This window comes from Polyodon spathula, chromosome 16 (genome assembly GCF_017654505.1).
Source record: "Polyodon spathula isolate WHYD16114869_AA chromosome 16, ASM1765450v1, whole genome shotgun sequence".
In the NCBI taxonomy this organism is placed as follows: domain Eukaryota; kingdom Metazoa; phylum Chordata; class Actinopteri; order Acipenseriformes; family Polyodontidae; genus Polyodon; species Polyodon spathula.
The window spans coordinates 36,217,122-36,233,932 of record NC_054549.1 but is presented as its reverse complement, the minus strand read 5'-3'; the positions used below and the strand labels follow the sequence as shown (position 1 = coordinate 36,233,932).

General features: G+C 36.8%; 1 protein-coding gene across 6 annotated transcripts in view; it reads left to right on the top strand.

Annotated features, from left to right (window-relative positions):
• The window catches only part of LOC121329395 (ERC protein 2), a 262,968-nt gene extending 251,798 nt beyond the window's left edge, over positions 1-11,170 (top strand). For all 6 annotated transcript variants that reach the window (XM_041274987.1, XM_041274985.1, XM_041274984.1 and 3 more), the window contains one exon: positions 9,830-11,170. In XM_041274987.1, the coding sequence (XP_041130921.1) occupies positions 9,830-9,967 (138 nt within the window). In that variant the 3' untranslated portion in view covers positions 9,968-11,170. The remainder of the gene's footprint in view (positions 1-9,829) is intronic.
• The last annotated feature ends 5,641 nt before the right edge of the window (positions 11,171-16,811 follow it).

Sequence of the window (16,811 nt, the reverse complement as noted above, 5' to 3'; positions counted from 1 at the left end):
CTTATCTCCAGAGTCACCCCTACAGATGCAAGGTGGATGGGAATCTTCACCACAAAGCATACCCATTCATGACCAGCTACCAGCTGTGTGCACTGGTCTAAATTCCTTTCCCTTTAGGAACAAATCATCAAACATGAATGTGCCCTCACCCAATCTTTGCCATGCATGCACAGTGAAGATGCAAAACTCTGTTGCATTTGCAGTGCATCACCAACCAAATCAGTGTCCTGAATCTGCAGCTTTCCCATATTATTAAGTCAAACACGTTTACATGCCTGTATTCTTTTATCTTTCTACAATTATTTTGTTAGCACAGTGGAGTTGAATTGCATAATTGTACAGTATTTGGAAATTACTTTTTAAATTTCTACACAAAAAAAGTAATGCAAGCTTACGTTATGTGAAACATGTGATGATGTTTAAAAGACTTTATGGCTCTGTGCAATAATTTGTAAAACTTCAATAAATGCTTCAATTAAGCTTTTTATATGAACTGTTTTATAACTAGCTGCTTATACTTCCAAGCAGGTGGCTTTGAACTCCTGTATGCAATACTAATAGCATTGTTTATCAAGGAAATATCTCAGTTTTGTATGTATTATTAGTTTGACAGTTAATAACACTCTTAGCAATACGTTTAACCCAGATTGCTTAAATAAAGTGGTTTCGATGTTTGGTGCTGTGAAGTACAGGTGGGTTGCTGGTTACAAAAAGGACATGAGTATCAAGAGAATGTACACTCATTTGTAGCAGGAGTCCATTTAAATGGAAAAGAAGGAATTTACAAGTATTAGACCTGTCATATCTAAATGCATACAACACAGAGCAGAATTCATGGTGTTTGTACTGAGGGGTAGTTTTTAGTCCTTTTACTGTGTGTGAACATCTGGGTACAGTTAAAGGCAGCAATTAAACATATTACTTTTGCTAAACAAAAAAAAAAAAAAAAAAATGAATAAAAAGTTAGTTGGAATACATGTTTTGTAAAATTTACCTATTTTCAGAACCATTAAATAAACACTGGTAGGAGTCATGCATGCCGACAATTAATTACAGCATGACTCATCCCTGTATTAACTTATGCAAAGGTTAATAGGAGGTTATGTTTACTTGTTAAATTTCTGTTGGATACGTAAATGCCTACCTAGCGGCAAACAAAAAAAAATAAAAATAGCTGGCAACCTTTTCCTATGATTTGAAATGCACCTTATGAGAAGAATGAAGGAAACTATCTATGTCACACAGTGTGTTGAGTCGTTTAATGAAAATATGCAGCACATATATTTTTTTTAAATGAACATGAAAACATTTTCTTGCATAGATATAAAGACTGTGCCATACCATGTACAAGGCCAGAGCCTTCCTGTCTTTTTGTTCTTTGGTTTACAGTGATAGGGTATTTGACAACTTAATCATAGGCACCTGAATATGCTTTAGAGACTTGTCAAGGTGTTGACTCAAGCTTTCAATTAGAAAAGAAGCAGAAGTGTTGTTTGGGTTGTGTTAACAAAGAGGCTGGTATAGTTGGCCAGCCACCCCCTCCCCTAAAGAGAACGCTGTACATGTGTTTTAATTACTGGACTTATTTTATGGTGCGCTGGTGTGTTTGCAAGTCGAAGGTTCACAAATAACAATTATTAGTTATCTGTGTTTGTAGGAAAAACCCTGTTAATGGCTTGACTATAGGCTTTTCTTTTTTTATTTCTCAGCATTTCTTGGTGGATGTTTCAACTCCTCTCCTATTCTTCTTGCAAATAGATTAGCTCCCCGTTTTGCTTATTGGTATAGCACTGGAAAAAGTGTAATTGAATTTAGGGAGCTGAACGAGAGTCACGGAATAATTGCTGGGGAAAGGACAGGGATCAACAAACAAAATGCATAGGTGGTCTTGCTAACCTTGTTAAAAAAAAAATACAAACTGTGTTTACATTCCCACTATTTGAATAGAAAAACAAGTGAACAGAAATGCAGCCTGGAAGGGTAATAAAAATGCACTGCTTACAGTGTACCAAATCTCATATGCAGACCTTCTGGGTTGGCACGTTCCAGCAGTGCATCTTGGTAATGTTCACATTTGTGACAGCAATTCCAGATAGGGTTGAGCGAGTGCTGTGCTTTGGACCTGTGCATTGTTGCATTGTTTCCGCCATGCAAATCCAACAGCCTGAGTGACCATGTAACCCAGTGTCCAAGATGTGTCAGCAGCAACAGGGCCTGAATGCAACTGCAGCCTATCATTGTGGCAGAGTTTTCTTGTATTCCTTGCAGTTCCACCTCCTGCTGGCTAGTCTGCTTTAGGCCGAAGCGCATGTCTTTAAATAGCCTCCCCTGCCTCGTACCGAGCCACAAGCCCCTCCAGCAGGTCATGTCAGTGCAGTACACAAGCCACTGGCCAGGGCAAACAAAGCATAGCAACGTCATAATAAGATGCCTGCTATTTGATTGTAGACTTGATACAGTAAAATGTTTTGGATGTTTCAGATCTTTGTTGCTTGCCCCCCATTTGAAATTTGTTATTTTGAACAGGTAACGCTGGAGTGTGTTGGCCCTATAATCAAGTTTAAATAATAGATTTACAAAAACTTATTGCAGATGCTCTGTCTTAAGTCAAAAAGGTGGTTTTATGGTAATTAATAAATAAATAAATAAGTCTGAATGGATTGAATCTCCTTTTGTTTTTGTGTATTAAACCAAAGTGTGTTTTACAGACTGAAACACTGGTTAATTTAAAGATGTTCTCAAACTGTGAACATTTAGATTACAAGAATGTCTGACCTCTACAGGATCATTGAGTCCCCACGCTAATTAACACTAGGGCCCCCTCTGAGCAAACACAGCCAGTCTTTCCAACACTGTCCTTGTAATAAGACGCTCCTGTGTCTGACTGGTCTCAGACTGACAGAGATCAGGCCTGTTTGTTTTTGTTTGGGTTTGGTTTGGATTGAATAGCCAGTACTTTGAAATGCAAGACCAACATATTGAAAATAGTATATCATTATATAATAAAGCATTCTTATATCTCTGTAATATGTCATTCGCATTGATACTGCAGTATCATCGTAGATTTAAGAAATCACCTTTTAAAATTTTAATATCAAAGCATACATCAACCTTCAAATGTTTCTTTGTTTTTTGGAATGTTCTTGTGCTCTGCCAGCATTGTGTTATTTTGTTGTGTTTGATTCGATTTTGTTTTATTCATCTTCCAGCATCTCCTCAGTACATTATTACTCTTTTGGAAAATGAAAGTGACTTAAGCCCCTTTCACACTGGCATGCTGTACCCAGGTCGGAGTCTTCCCAGGTCGGCTATGCGATTTCACACTGCTTTTGGTAAAGTAGGGTTAACCTGGCAGGTACGCAATGCGCGTATCAATGCCCCAGCTAAACAGAATAAACAGACACGTTACTTGTGGAAGTGAAACCTTCACGCAGACCTGGCTGTTTGTTATTTCATCGGCTTGCAAACGTCCGTCACGCGTTTTGTCTCGCTCAACCCGGGTCAAAGCATGTCAACCCACATCCTGAGGTGGGTCGCTAGGACCCGGGTCAACCCGGGAACGACCCAGGTACGTGGTTTCACACTACGCAGGATTGTGATCCGGGTAGGAGAGCCAGTGTGAAAGGGGTTTTACTGGAATGCTAAAGACACATAAATAAGAAAGAATGGGGGGAAAAAAGGGGTTGAAACTGAACATTAATTCAGAACATCACAGGATACTTTACCGAATACATCAAAATCCAATCCCTTCTGCTGTTAATTGTTATTGATAGTAGTAGTATATATATATATATATATATATATATATATATATATATATATATATATATATATATATATATATATATATATCTAACACACACACACACACTACTATAGTCTGTATAGATTATATAGAGTGACATTAATATGGTTTTATATGAAAACCATGCCACAAGCCATATGTTTGTGTAAATGTTAGCAGGCATTTTTGTAATCATAAAGCAAGACCAATAAAATGATCAGCATTTTTGGTGTACTGGACACCCTGCAAAAGAAAGGCCAAAGAATGCATTAGCAAACAGTATGTATTATCAAGTCCAACTGTGTTTTTATTTTGATCTGCAGGCTTTGACATGCAGTTTTAGGAAAATAAATGTTTTCATAAACAGTCTTCAGGACCATGTTAAATCAACATAAACATATGTGACAGCATTAGTTAACATTTGACTACGTGCTGTATTATAGAACACCCTGCAGCACCCCATGCTTCCCGTGTTGCAGAAATATACTTTACATTTTTTTAAACCAATGTTTCGATATTTTTTCTACACACATCATGGGTCGTAAATCACCTGGGGAATACATTTCTCAACTTTTCCTGAGTGTGTGGTTGCCAGAATGTCTCTTACCAACATCATAATGTGTCTTGTTCATGCTCCTTCCTCTGACAGTGCTGCCACTCTGATTGAAATGCACCGCTTCCTGTGGAAATGACGAGCAGCATTGATCTGGATACACGATGATGAGAAATTCTCTTTCTCTCTTCAAAGAGTTGCATTCCCTAGGTGTTTTGTGATGCTGTGATACTGACAATACAGGATATAGCAATAGCAAAATAATGCAACTCTGTAACCCACAAACAATATTGAAATATCCCAATTCCTAGAAATTAAATTTATTGGGAATCAGTCAGAAAATGTATTTTAAAAACATCAGCACTAAATGGACATTGGGTCACTGCTAAGCTGTACTGCTGCCAGGAGCAGTCAGGACAGAAGCAAGACTGTGTTTTGTGGCCTCACTTGAAACCTCTCAGCTCATTTCTTTTTTTCTCTGCAGTCGCCCGACACCTGCCCTGCAGCACGGCATGTTGTTTCTTGTTGTTTCTGGGCAATCTGAAGACATTGATCACAAAAAAAAAAGATCTTATTGGGGTTATTCCAGGTTAGCATGGAATGAGCAGTGTAGGGGTTAAGGTCGTACACACACAGGACCTCTGGTTTCCTGCCTGCACTTGCATGTGGCCTGGGGCAGTGCCTGCTGCTGCACAGAGAGAGAGAGAGAGAGAGAGAGAGAGAGAGAGAGAGAGAGAGAGAGAGAGAGAGAGAGAGAGAGAGAGAGAGAGAGAGAGAGAGAGAGAGAGAGAGAGAGAGAGAGAGAGAGAGAGCATAGCCTGGCCTTAACCCAGGTGGCAGACAGGCACACCATGTTATTAAGAGCCAGAGATCGCAGATCCTTGATCTTCCAGCAAGGCCCCTAATTAGTCCCTAGCATGAGAATAAGTGGCATTCCACTTCAGTAAAGAATAAAAAAAAGAAAGAAAAATGCTGCTTCCAACTTTATTATTTAATCTCCCCCATCAACCATAGATAATATCAATATATATATATATATATATATATATATATATATATATATATATATATATATATATATTAATATTAAGATTCATGCTGGAAACTTTTGGCATCTGAGTAACTGCAGTCCAGCACCTTTTATCCATCAGCCTACCTTGTCGACATGCCTTTATGGTGTTTAACTACAATAGCTCTTGTGTGCAGATTTGGAAAGCTAACTAATTGCTTTTTCAACAAGCTGGACTATGTACTTTTTGGCTAAGTTTGTGCAGCTGATTTGCCCATTAGGCATGTTTGGTAAAAAGTTCTTAGTACAACAGATTTGTAGTATTATTCCATTGTTTATATATTGTGGCAGGGCGTGCACCCTGCACGTTTATTTTGCGTTTGCGCTCCGTCCGAGGCACGCCAGCTGTTTTGAGTTGGCTGGTGGGCTTGTCTCGGTGAAGGAACAGCGAGCAGCTGAGGGGGGAAACCAGTTTACCGGTATCTGTTTTATTTATTTTTGTTTATTTTTGTTAATAAATACTGTACCTTGGCGTCGCAAAAAAGCGTTTGAGACACAGAGACTAGGGATGAAGCTTCGGATACACACGGACCGATGAGAGGTCTCACCAGCGTTCTTGTTCTTCAGGAAGTCACTATATATATATATATATATATATATATATATATATATATATATATATATATATATATATATATATATATATATATATATATATATATGCCGCACACACACACAGATTAATGCATATATCTTCTCTCCTGTTTTGATATAAAAGAATACTGTAGATGCATATCAGTGTAATTGAATAAAATAGGACCAATTGTTTTTTTTTGACTTGTTGGATAAAATTGTGTCTAATAATAAAACAAAAGACATTAGAAAAGGTATTAGAATGTTACCAAACTGCAAATGTAAACAGTAACCCTGCCATCAATCCTCTCCCATGCTACGCTGCTCAATTATGAATGAATGCATTGAATTATCACACTGTTCTACTTCACCACTAACAGGAAAAAATATAAGCTTTTATTGGTATGTTATCCATCTCAAGACATCTTGGTTTAAAGCAGAGCATGAAAATCATGAATTTAAAGAGCTGGAATAGGGGGTGGTGTCCTGAGAAGTTCCGACCATGGAGTTTATAATCTATAATAAATGGCGGTGCTTGTTTAAGTACAGTTTCATGTTTATTTTTTTATGTGTAATATGGATCACCAGTACCAGACTGACAGGGTTATGGGTTTGAGAACAGCCAATAAGATGTTCTGACTTCCATGTGACCATTCTCATATACAATGTTTTAATTGTCCACTTCTCACTTAGCTTAAAGCGATTCTGATTTGAAACCATCAACAACTTGTGGTTATTTTGATAGATATTTACACAGCCATTGAGGCGCCCATAGTTATGCAGGGCATACATCATTGTGTTTCAAGCATGGCCTCAATGAAAACGTTCTTATTTGTTGGTAAGTACTTCATTGCATAAAATTAATGCATTCCGATTCCGAATTTGTAACAAACGAGCACTTAATGTTTGCATTAATGCCAAACACGTTTAACAAATTTTTAACAAGGAACACTGGCGAGAAGCCAAACTCCTAGAGGGACCGAGCAAGAATGCTGTAAATTTAAACAACTTTTAGGGTTTTTTTTTTTTTTTTTAATTTCCTTTTTTTCCTTCTTTCTTACATCCAAGCAAAAAAAAAAAGAGGTTTTCATAATTTAAAAATACAGACTGTATTTATTTATGCCAATTCTAAATGCCGTCTGTTTTTTTTTTTTGTTTTGTTTTGTTTTTTGTTTTTTTTTAATGATGCATATACTGTAGATATAAAACGTCTTTCCTCATAGTCCAGCCTCAGTAGTTGCCCTTCTTGTATACAATCTGGAGATTGTCCCCACTCGCTGGGGCAGAAGGGTTGTTTTGTACCGGGGTTAAATAATATTCTAACCTCTCAGTGTGACTCTGTATGTAAAGCCATAGTATTAAAACTTCATACTATAAAAATGCATGCCTACACGCTTTTAGGGCTTCTCTTCCAGCTACAGTTTTGAATGTGATGTCATAGCTTTAATCATATTCATAAACACAAGGGGGGAACAATCGGGCACCACTGAACACAAACTCTAATTGAGAACCATTCTCATGTCGGGAGCAGAGGTTGATAATAGTATGACTTGGTTTTGTTCAGTCTGAATATTTCACATGGACCACTCTCCCCCAGTCTGTCATACATGAAGACAATAGCTACAGGGTTTGGAGTAGTGAGTTGTTCAACGTCATTCACTTTACAACCAGAAAACAAAGTACTGTAAATGAAATTACTGATTTTTCCTACAGGACATGATGTTTTCCATTTGAATGGATGTCTGTCCTTAATCATATAATGTTTTCCACTTAGTTGTATTGTTTTAATTAAGACTGTATAGGTGTATCCCTATGCAGTCCACCAGCTTCCCTGTTGTTCATACTGTAAGCACCTCTGTTGTAGCGTGAAAGCAATTGCGTGCATCTGTGGAACAGTGCATACCAAGTCCTGAAAAGGTTACTGGGGTTTTGCAGCTAAACGTTTATTTATTTGCAATGTGTTCACAACAGTTGTTGGTTCATGTCCTGCACTGAAAACATTCAGGAACAATTTGAACCATGGTGTGAACGTGGTATCAGGTTATCACTTCTAATTGCGCACCGCTGAGCCAGCTTGAGGTTGAAGAAACCATTAATTTAGTTCCAAGTCATATTTTGGTGTTATTACTTGTGTCGTAATCTGATCTCATTAAAAACAATTGAACAAATAATAAAGCAACATGTTGGGGCTTTGATCGCGATGACCAGAAAGTGGAGGGCTACTTGAGCTGGATCTCAAAAGATGACAGATCGTGATACGACCATTTAGTTGTGGAATTTAGGGAACAGCGTGTTGCATACTGGGCCCTCCATACCTAATACTAAAGCTCTGCTGGAAACTCATTTCCTAGCGATAAAAATCTATTCTGTTTCTTTTTTCTTCCCTCGATTTCCCTTATTACCCCCATCAGTTGTTGGCTTTTTCTACAGGTGCCATGTGTAACAGGTTAGGAAAGGGCAGTGCTGGCCTTTTTTGATCTGGGTATCTGTTCTGGTTTTGGGAGCACAGGTTTTCAACATTTGGTCAACACATGGGCCATGATCTGCTGAAATCCAGAAACAGCATACATTTTAACTGCTGTTACTACCCAGGGCAGCTTTACCCTCTTCTTCTCAGTTAGGGTCCTGTTTTATCAATCTCCTGTCTAATGAGTAACATGAAGTTAAGATGCCACTGGTAATATGGCACTTGAAAAGCCAAGGGGTAATAACTGCAGGAGTATTAAAAAGTAGGTTCCTTACTTTATGCCTTTGCCGCCTACATTGTTAAATATCAAATGTCTATATTGCTGGTTTGAAGAAAAAAAACGAGATCATGAAGAATAAGTGCAAAGAAAAAGTGTCTTTGTCAACTAACTTTCAGTTTATTTTAGCCTTACTGAAGATCTAATGATTAACAAACAGCAATGAAAACTTACTGTAATTCTGATGGAACTTGGCATTAAAACAGTCAAATATGCAAGACATGTTTACTGCATGTATATTGTCAAAAGAACACTTGTTATAATACAAGAAAATTATATGTATCTAAAAAAATTATATAGCAACCTTTAAGTTTACATTTGCCGAAGGCTAAAACAACTTGGTGTCCGTTTTTATTTTGTTTTGATTTCCTATAAAAACTTTTCTTTGCACTTAATGAAAGCTTAGCCAGAGCAATGGTTGAATGCATGCTGTATATTCTGCTTCCTTGGGTATATTTGGAATGTCAAAAAGATCCCTTTGCCATCCATTTAAAATCTTTTTGAATAACTAAAAAAAAAAATAATAATCTTAAAGGAATTCTCTTGATTTTAAATAATGTCTCCTTGATTTTACATGTTATTACTGGAATGTAAAATCATAATTGTCCTACTTGTGAGGTCCATTATAAAAGTTTCCCGTAGTGAAAGCATAGCAAAGTGTAATAAAGCAAAGCATAGGTAAGCTTTGCAAAGAGGTATGGTTAAGCATATTTAAAAAGCATGGCAAAACATGGTAGACTATGTTAAATGCATAGTATCACTATGGCAAAAGGTTTACAAGGGGTAAACATATATAAGGGGCAATCTACTGGTGAGGGGAAAATAGTGTATGGAAAAAACGGTTGACAAAAATCTCTTATTGTTTTGTGACAGATAACTCTGTGTTAGGATAGTAATATAATAATATTTTCATAAAAATATATTTATGATAGAATGTTTATGTACATTAATATGCTACCATTATAAAGCTTTTATTCCAGTTTTCCAGAAACAAAAACTGATCTATTTTTGTATTAGACTGGTTTTGTCTGAGGGCTGTTAATGTACTTCGTTCCCTGGCTGTACAGTACAGTATCTGTGACCTGGGCCTCCTTTTGTGTTCACAGCTATCAGAAGATCTGGAGAAGGAAGAGTTGAAGAATTCAGCACTGCAGGACCGCTCTGACAGCCTGCTCCAGCGCATCGCAGACGTGTACCCTGACATCCTGGAGCAGGTCATCAAGACTCTGGAGGAAGAGTGTTAAAGAAAGGCATGGCGCAATTCAGCACATTCTCTGTACTAGCATCTGGCATGCCTTAATGGGAACGTGTGGGGAGGCACACTTGGTCCCTTGCTTTGCCACGTGTTAACTCACCTGTGTCATTTGACTTTCAGAACAAATCTGCAAAATCTATGCGCACCGTGTATAACTATTGCCAACTTTTTCATAATCCCAGGTCAGACATGCATAGTGTTGCTATGTTTAGTGATGTTAATAGAGCCATATATCATTCCATGAGTCATTTCCTAAGAACACACGCTAAAGAAGTGTCTCCTCATACCATTGAAGGACCATCTAGAAGGTTTCTTCTTCAGCTTCAATCTGGACTCCATAGTGCCGCTGCAGCTTTGTCGGGGAAGAAAAGGGTTGAAAACATAATATTTTAAAAGCCATGGTTTAACCCTGTCATCAGGAAGCATTGTTATCTATGCAGAACCCTTTATGCATTCATAATAAAGTGCTGATGAAACGGTTAGCATTTATTTATGCTATTCTAAGCACAGATGTCAATGGTTTACAAGTGTTTCAATGAAGTGTTTTATATGGAACAAAGAAAAGGATGATCCCCCAATCCACAGTTGTCTTCCTGTTGACAGCTTGTCTTATACTCCTGCATCAGCGCTGGTCAAGATGGAAGTGATCTCTTCAAGTTTCTGAATGCCATACTGAGAGAACGATGAGCGATATTTAGCAAAGCTCATCTTTAGAGACAGTTGACTGAAATGATCCCTCTGAACAAAGTGGCACGTGCCTCAAAAATCTACTTTGTGTCTATATTTGGTCAAAAATGTACAACAACAAAAAAATAAATCTCATGTAATATTTTGTAAAAATAAAAATAAAAATATGCCTGCAAAATCTCCATAAAAGCAGTCTAAATTTGGTAAATGGTTGAAACGTTTACCATATGTCAGAAATAAAATCCCACAGAGTACCATCTCTGAAGTTTATAAATGAACTGTAAAGCTAATGGCTAAGACTTTACCGCATCCTGGAAGTAAAGGAATCCTGCAGCTTCATACAGATACGGTATTGCTATTGTCTGGCAAACACGTGCAACGTCTTGTAATCGTATTACTAAATCATCTTCACACCCCACTAAATAAGGACAGAGTGTGGAAGAAATAGTTTTAAAACAAAAAGGGTGGCGGGATGCGGGGGGAATTAAATTTAAATTAAACTAACTGTGGGTTAGTTTTAATTTAAAATTAAATTAAACTAACTGTGGGTGGACTATTTTTTTTTTATTCTGTGGTAAAATAATAAATAAATACATACAACATTTTAAATAGACTTTCAGAACATTCTTGACTTTGAGAAGCGCCATTTTGTTTACAAGGGTGGCAGTGGTGGCAGTGGTTGTGATGTAAATATTAGTGCTGTCTATGTCTGAGCCAACCATATTGGGCAAAAGAAAACTGTTTCCTGTATGTTCTATAAGTGCTTCTCTGTGACCACGTCGTTCAAGGTGAGGTCAATGCAGTACCAAATGGTCTTCAGCTCTACCTGACTGGCTGTCGAAAGCAAAGCAGGACCATGGTATAACATTTGTTTTCTTAAACATCAGAGTTGTATAGAGATTATTTAGCACAGCTGACAAAAATTTGCTCTTGTGAACAAGGACAGTGAGAAGCAGATTTACTACAAACTTCTGTGGTGTCACAGTACGGGTGACAGTCTGGATCTGCCCCACTGTGTCGGCTCCTTACAGACAGGGTTACCACGTCACTCCATGTAAACTAGGATAGTTCAGGCTTTTCCACTCACCCCAATGCATTCTGGTAAGTGTAGTCCTGCTGTGAAAGGTACCCCAGGTAAAATGTACCAGAATGCATTGTGGTATGAATTAAAAAGGTCCACAAAGTCATATGGTAACCCTACTTGCAGAGAAAGTTGCTCTAAATCACATTTTTTTTGTTTGTTTTTTTGGGGTTTTTTTTACTGTACCTTTACAATTTGAATGATGTCAGCAACCATTCTGCATTATTATTGCAGTGGCTCTTATACTTTTTTGATAATCTGTGTTTAAGGTGCTTTGAGCTTCTCTTCAGTTTTATTAATTGCTATGAGAACCACAAAATGGACTTGCTAACATAGAAAGATAAGTAAAACAAGATTAAGTATGAAAAAAACCTCTGAAAATGCCATTTGAAGTTTTTTTATTCTTTAACATCACCATTAATACTTGAAGTAGGGATTTCCTGCCAGGCGAATCTATTGTATAGTAGAAAATGGAACTCAGACAGCAGTGTGCAGTTGTTAGTTTCATTGTATGTAATGTGCCAGTTTTGGAGCAGTTGTTACGTTGGGTAAATCCTCTTTTCTCAACACTAAGTGACAGTATTTGATCATTGTAAATCGTGTTTTGGGGTTCCAAATGAGAACTCTTCAGAGATTGCTTGTCCTACCAAATGGATTTAAAAAAAAAAAAAAACTATTCTGAGTGTGTTTTATTGTGTGGATTTCAGAACATTTCCTTGTGTTATTCTAAGATATTAAACTCTGGGTTACATAAACACTGTGACGAACTGAAAGACTTAATGTTGGTCCACCACAAGTACAGTGCTCCCCCTTTATAAGGCTGCCCTTTATACTGTGGAACAGGTTATAAGGCAGCACGGTCATGGCTGCTATTTACACTAACACTAGCAGTCTCATTATAAGGCGGAACACAAACAGTATGGTCTCTTAACTATGGCTGCCGACTACAGCGTTATAAAGGGGGAACACTGTATTTTATTTTATTTTAAAAAATGCTTCTGTTCCCCCCCATATTTTAAACTAATTTTAATAATTTTTGGTTTGGAATTCTGCCACTTATTCTGTCTGTAATTTGATTGTACAGTAACGATTTTTTTTTTGTATTTAATAAGATCTGTGTATCCAGTGTGAACATCTCTGCTAATTGACTTTCATCTGAAAGTGGGGTCATTATCCTTTATAAACAGTGTTTATTGAACAGACCTCAAACAAAGTACATCAGCAGTGTAATGTGTAGAGTGGTGTTTGAATGTGATATTCTGCAACCATGGGTCAGTATTTCTTGGTGTGTCTTTAGACCCTCAGTTGATAGTGCTTCTTGTAAAAAAACAAAATAAAATGAAAAAATGATCTTCAAATGTGTGGCATGTTCTGGGTTGTGTTATTGAATATATGGTAAGGAATGTGATATGGTACTAAGAAGCCACAACAATTTGGCATGTAATAGCCAGTTACTGTAACACTGTGTCTAGTAGATGTGTAAAACAAAAGGTATCTAGAATTCCAGACATTGGTACTGTATGTATCAGAATAGTCAGTGCTGGCCAGCTTGTTTATAGTCATTCAATAAAAGTGACTTTCTTTCTGAACTGTCTGGTGAGTTTTTACCTTAGTGTGTCGGTTCTTCCAAAGACATCAATCTGAAACCCAAGGAATGGATCTCGTTCCCATTGATGTCCAGAGACAGATTTGCAATAGAAATTGGCTAGCCATATAACATGAATCAAGTTTTATCACGTTAAAGAAAAGCTGTCCTCTATATATGTTCCAGGAAGAATGTAGAACTCCTACCAAAAAAGGGAGCACAGATGCTGGCCTTTTTTATTCAGAATGTGGCCATTACAAGGTTGATAACAGATCGTTTGGTTAATGATGTTAAAATGGACTGATTTCTCCGCTGCTGCCACAGTTGAGCGCAATATAGGTATTTTAATGCTGCCCCAATTCACCAATCATAATGAATTGCACATGTTTATCATCAGATCTAACAACAAGAAACTGTCCTCGGTTTGGGAAATGAGATGTACCCCAGCACTATTACTCGATAAAAGGATTAAGCCAGTCGAGTACAATTCCACATCCTGCTGGTGAGCCACGTTCAAGTTACCTTGCAGAAAGGTCTTATAGAAGCTTAATATTGCCATTCATTTCAATTTGTTGGAGATTTTGAATCCATTGGCCAAAGGTTTTTATTTTATGAAAGTGGTCATTTTCATTTGCACGGTTGCCTTCTATTAGGTAATCCATAACTCAATCATTACATATAATGTAGTACTAAAAAGCTAGTGATCAGTGATGCTTTGCCAAAGGTCTTACTAATAGGTCTTGGGGGTTAGTGTGTCTTTCCAGCCACTGGCTGCTATTGTCATTTACACCATGAAAACCTTGAGTTTCTTTAAAATTGCTTTTTCTGTGCTTTTCAACAAGTGTTCATTGTATCGCACTGATGGAAATGTAGCTTAATGCAGTTATATATACAATAAACATTTTGGGAGGTAATATATTGACCATCATCAATGTGTTCCCTTCACTTCTGTCGAATATGAACAGATGGAGATGACACTAAGATACATTTGCAAAAAGATGTGTGCATTCTACTTCCCTTTAGTAATCCTATTAGAACTAACCAATTAGTTACAGGAGCTTTTAAAACATGAAGGCAGGATAATAAACTCGCTGGCATGCAATGCAAGGGACATGGCTAAATAACAGTGGACAGACATGTATGGAATATGAGATGATCTATCTCCTCATCTAAGTGCATCGTGATATCGAATGAGATTATTTAAATGCAAAGAAGCTTACCTCGAGGTTAAGAATGAGTTGAGTTGTTAATCTTTTGATGTTTGGAACACAAGCTGAAACAGCTCTTGTCTCTTGCCTTGATATACGATAATGCTTTTGTATGCCTTTCAACCATGTATATAGAATAACAGCTCTTCTACCTAAAGTACAAAACAACATTTGAAATGTGTGCAAAAGTGGATCGTGTTGATTATATGCTCGAGACTCTCCAAGATAACGTACTTGGCATGATGAGGTGACATTTTATTGAGATACCTTTTATTCTGAAAGAAACCAGCATAACATCTGTCCTCATCTGGCTACCAACCTCCTGGCCTCTGTGCATAGCAGCAGTGTTTACGGGGGGTGTGGAAGTGCTGATGGTAGTCTTGTGAGGCCCAGTCTGAACTGGGGGCAGAATGGGGAAGTCATTTGTCCTTGAGGTCATGACTGGTCGTTCTGTTTAGTGCCAGGTTTGGAATCTGAACAACCGGATATCATACAGAAAATAATAAGAGGTAACAGTTTAAAATAATGGCTGCAAATTTATAATGAATTCCGGATGAATACAACAAGAATAACATTTGAATATCTTCTGCACTTCCTCTGAGTTCTGGAGGAATTCATTTTTAATTCAGCCCTGTTAATTCATGTGGATTTAATTACATGTATTCATTCTGCATTCCTTTCTAATGCATTCATTTGTTAACATGTAGAAGGCATGCATTTGTGCATGAATTAACACAATTACAGTATGACTAAGGGTAAGCATGCATCTTCTTTCTTTCTTGTCTTCTCTCTTTCTTCAGTAGGAGGTGGTTTTCGCTGTTATGAGAGAGGCAGTTTTACAGAATATCATGTCCCAAAATATCAAAAGGTTCTGTTTGGTAAAATAGCTAAAAACAAGAGACAAGTCTCCAAAATTGAAGAATAATTATATACAGGTTCTGAGGGGGTAAATAACGGGTGGAGAATCACGGATGGCATGATGTTCTGAAGTACTTGACTGTATTCAGTCCATTCGAATCAGGTAAGCATGTCGTTAAAAGTGTTACACGCTACTGAACCGGGCGTACGTTGGGTTTGTTTTTCGCACACTGTTCCCCGTTGATGTCCTCTGTAAATGGTATAATTCTTTGCCTGTAGAGCTTGTATATTATGAGCGCAGTGTTTGCGAAACAAAACAAGCGTTTTCAGGCATGAATAATACATCTTGATGAAAAGGGGAGCTGTGGCAATAGCCGGTGGCTCTTTATTGGGTTATTTTAGGTAATAAGAGTGTCTTGTTTTTGTTACGGACTGATCCGCCCAAAAATAGTTACTGAGAAAAGGATTAAGATTTTATATTTCCCTCTCAATTTTCTGGAAACTGTGCTCTGATCGAAAACATTTCCTGTATTAAGCTCGTCGTAAATTTTGATTGTGTCGAAAAAACTATTAGTCAGACATCCTTTCATAATATATCAGATATAAGTCTTGATTATATATATATATATATATATATATATATATATATATATATATATATATATATATATATATATATATATATATATATGTATATATATGTATGTATGTTTCAATATAAAATCGTTAGTGTTGTAATGTGTTTGTTATGTTGAAGATAACATTTCTTTAGAAAAAGCGAGATTTGTTTTTCCATCTACATTTTATTTTTTAACTTCATAGAATGTAATTGGCGATCGATCAGATGAAGAATGGGTCTTTCTTCTATAAATTCACACGTGTTTTTGAGATTATGTATATTTATACAACCCTCTGTGTAAAAAGATTAGCTCTGGTGCTTACTGCTTACCAAACAGCGAGCGTATGATTGAGAAACGATCGGTGATATTATGTAAGTGATAAAACATGGCAAAATGGTTATTTTAGTATACGTTCGATTTCAATAGGACTTTAGAAAAAAGGTAATTTTGTATTCGATGCACAAAATGACATAAAATAACCTGTACACGTTATATCTATCTATCTATCTAATATCTATCTATCTATCTATCTATCTATCTATATATATATATATATATATATATATATATATATATATATATAGCTAATATATATCTAATATATATATAGATATATATATATATCGATCGATCCGGGTCAAGTCTAAGCTTTCAGATCGAGCCATAAGATTTGAAGTTGGGTAAAGATGACATAATGCATGCTTTAATTATTAATTACAAAAAGTATTTCCTAACTTAAAGTAACGTTTCTGGAGCCAGAAAATGAAAGTTGCTTTTAATTCAATTAATTAATA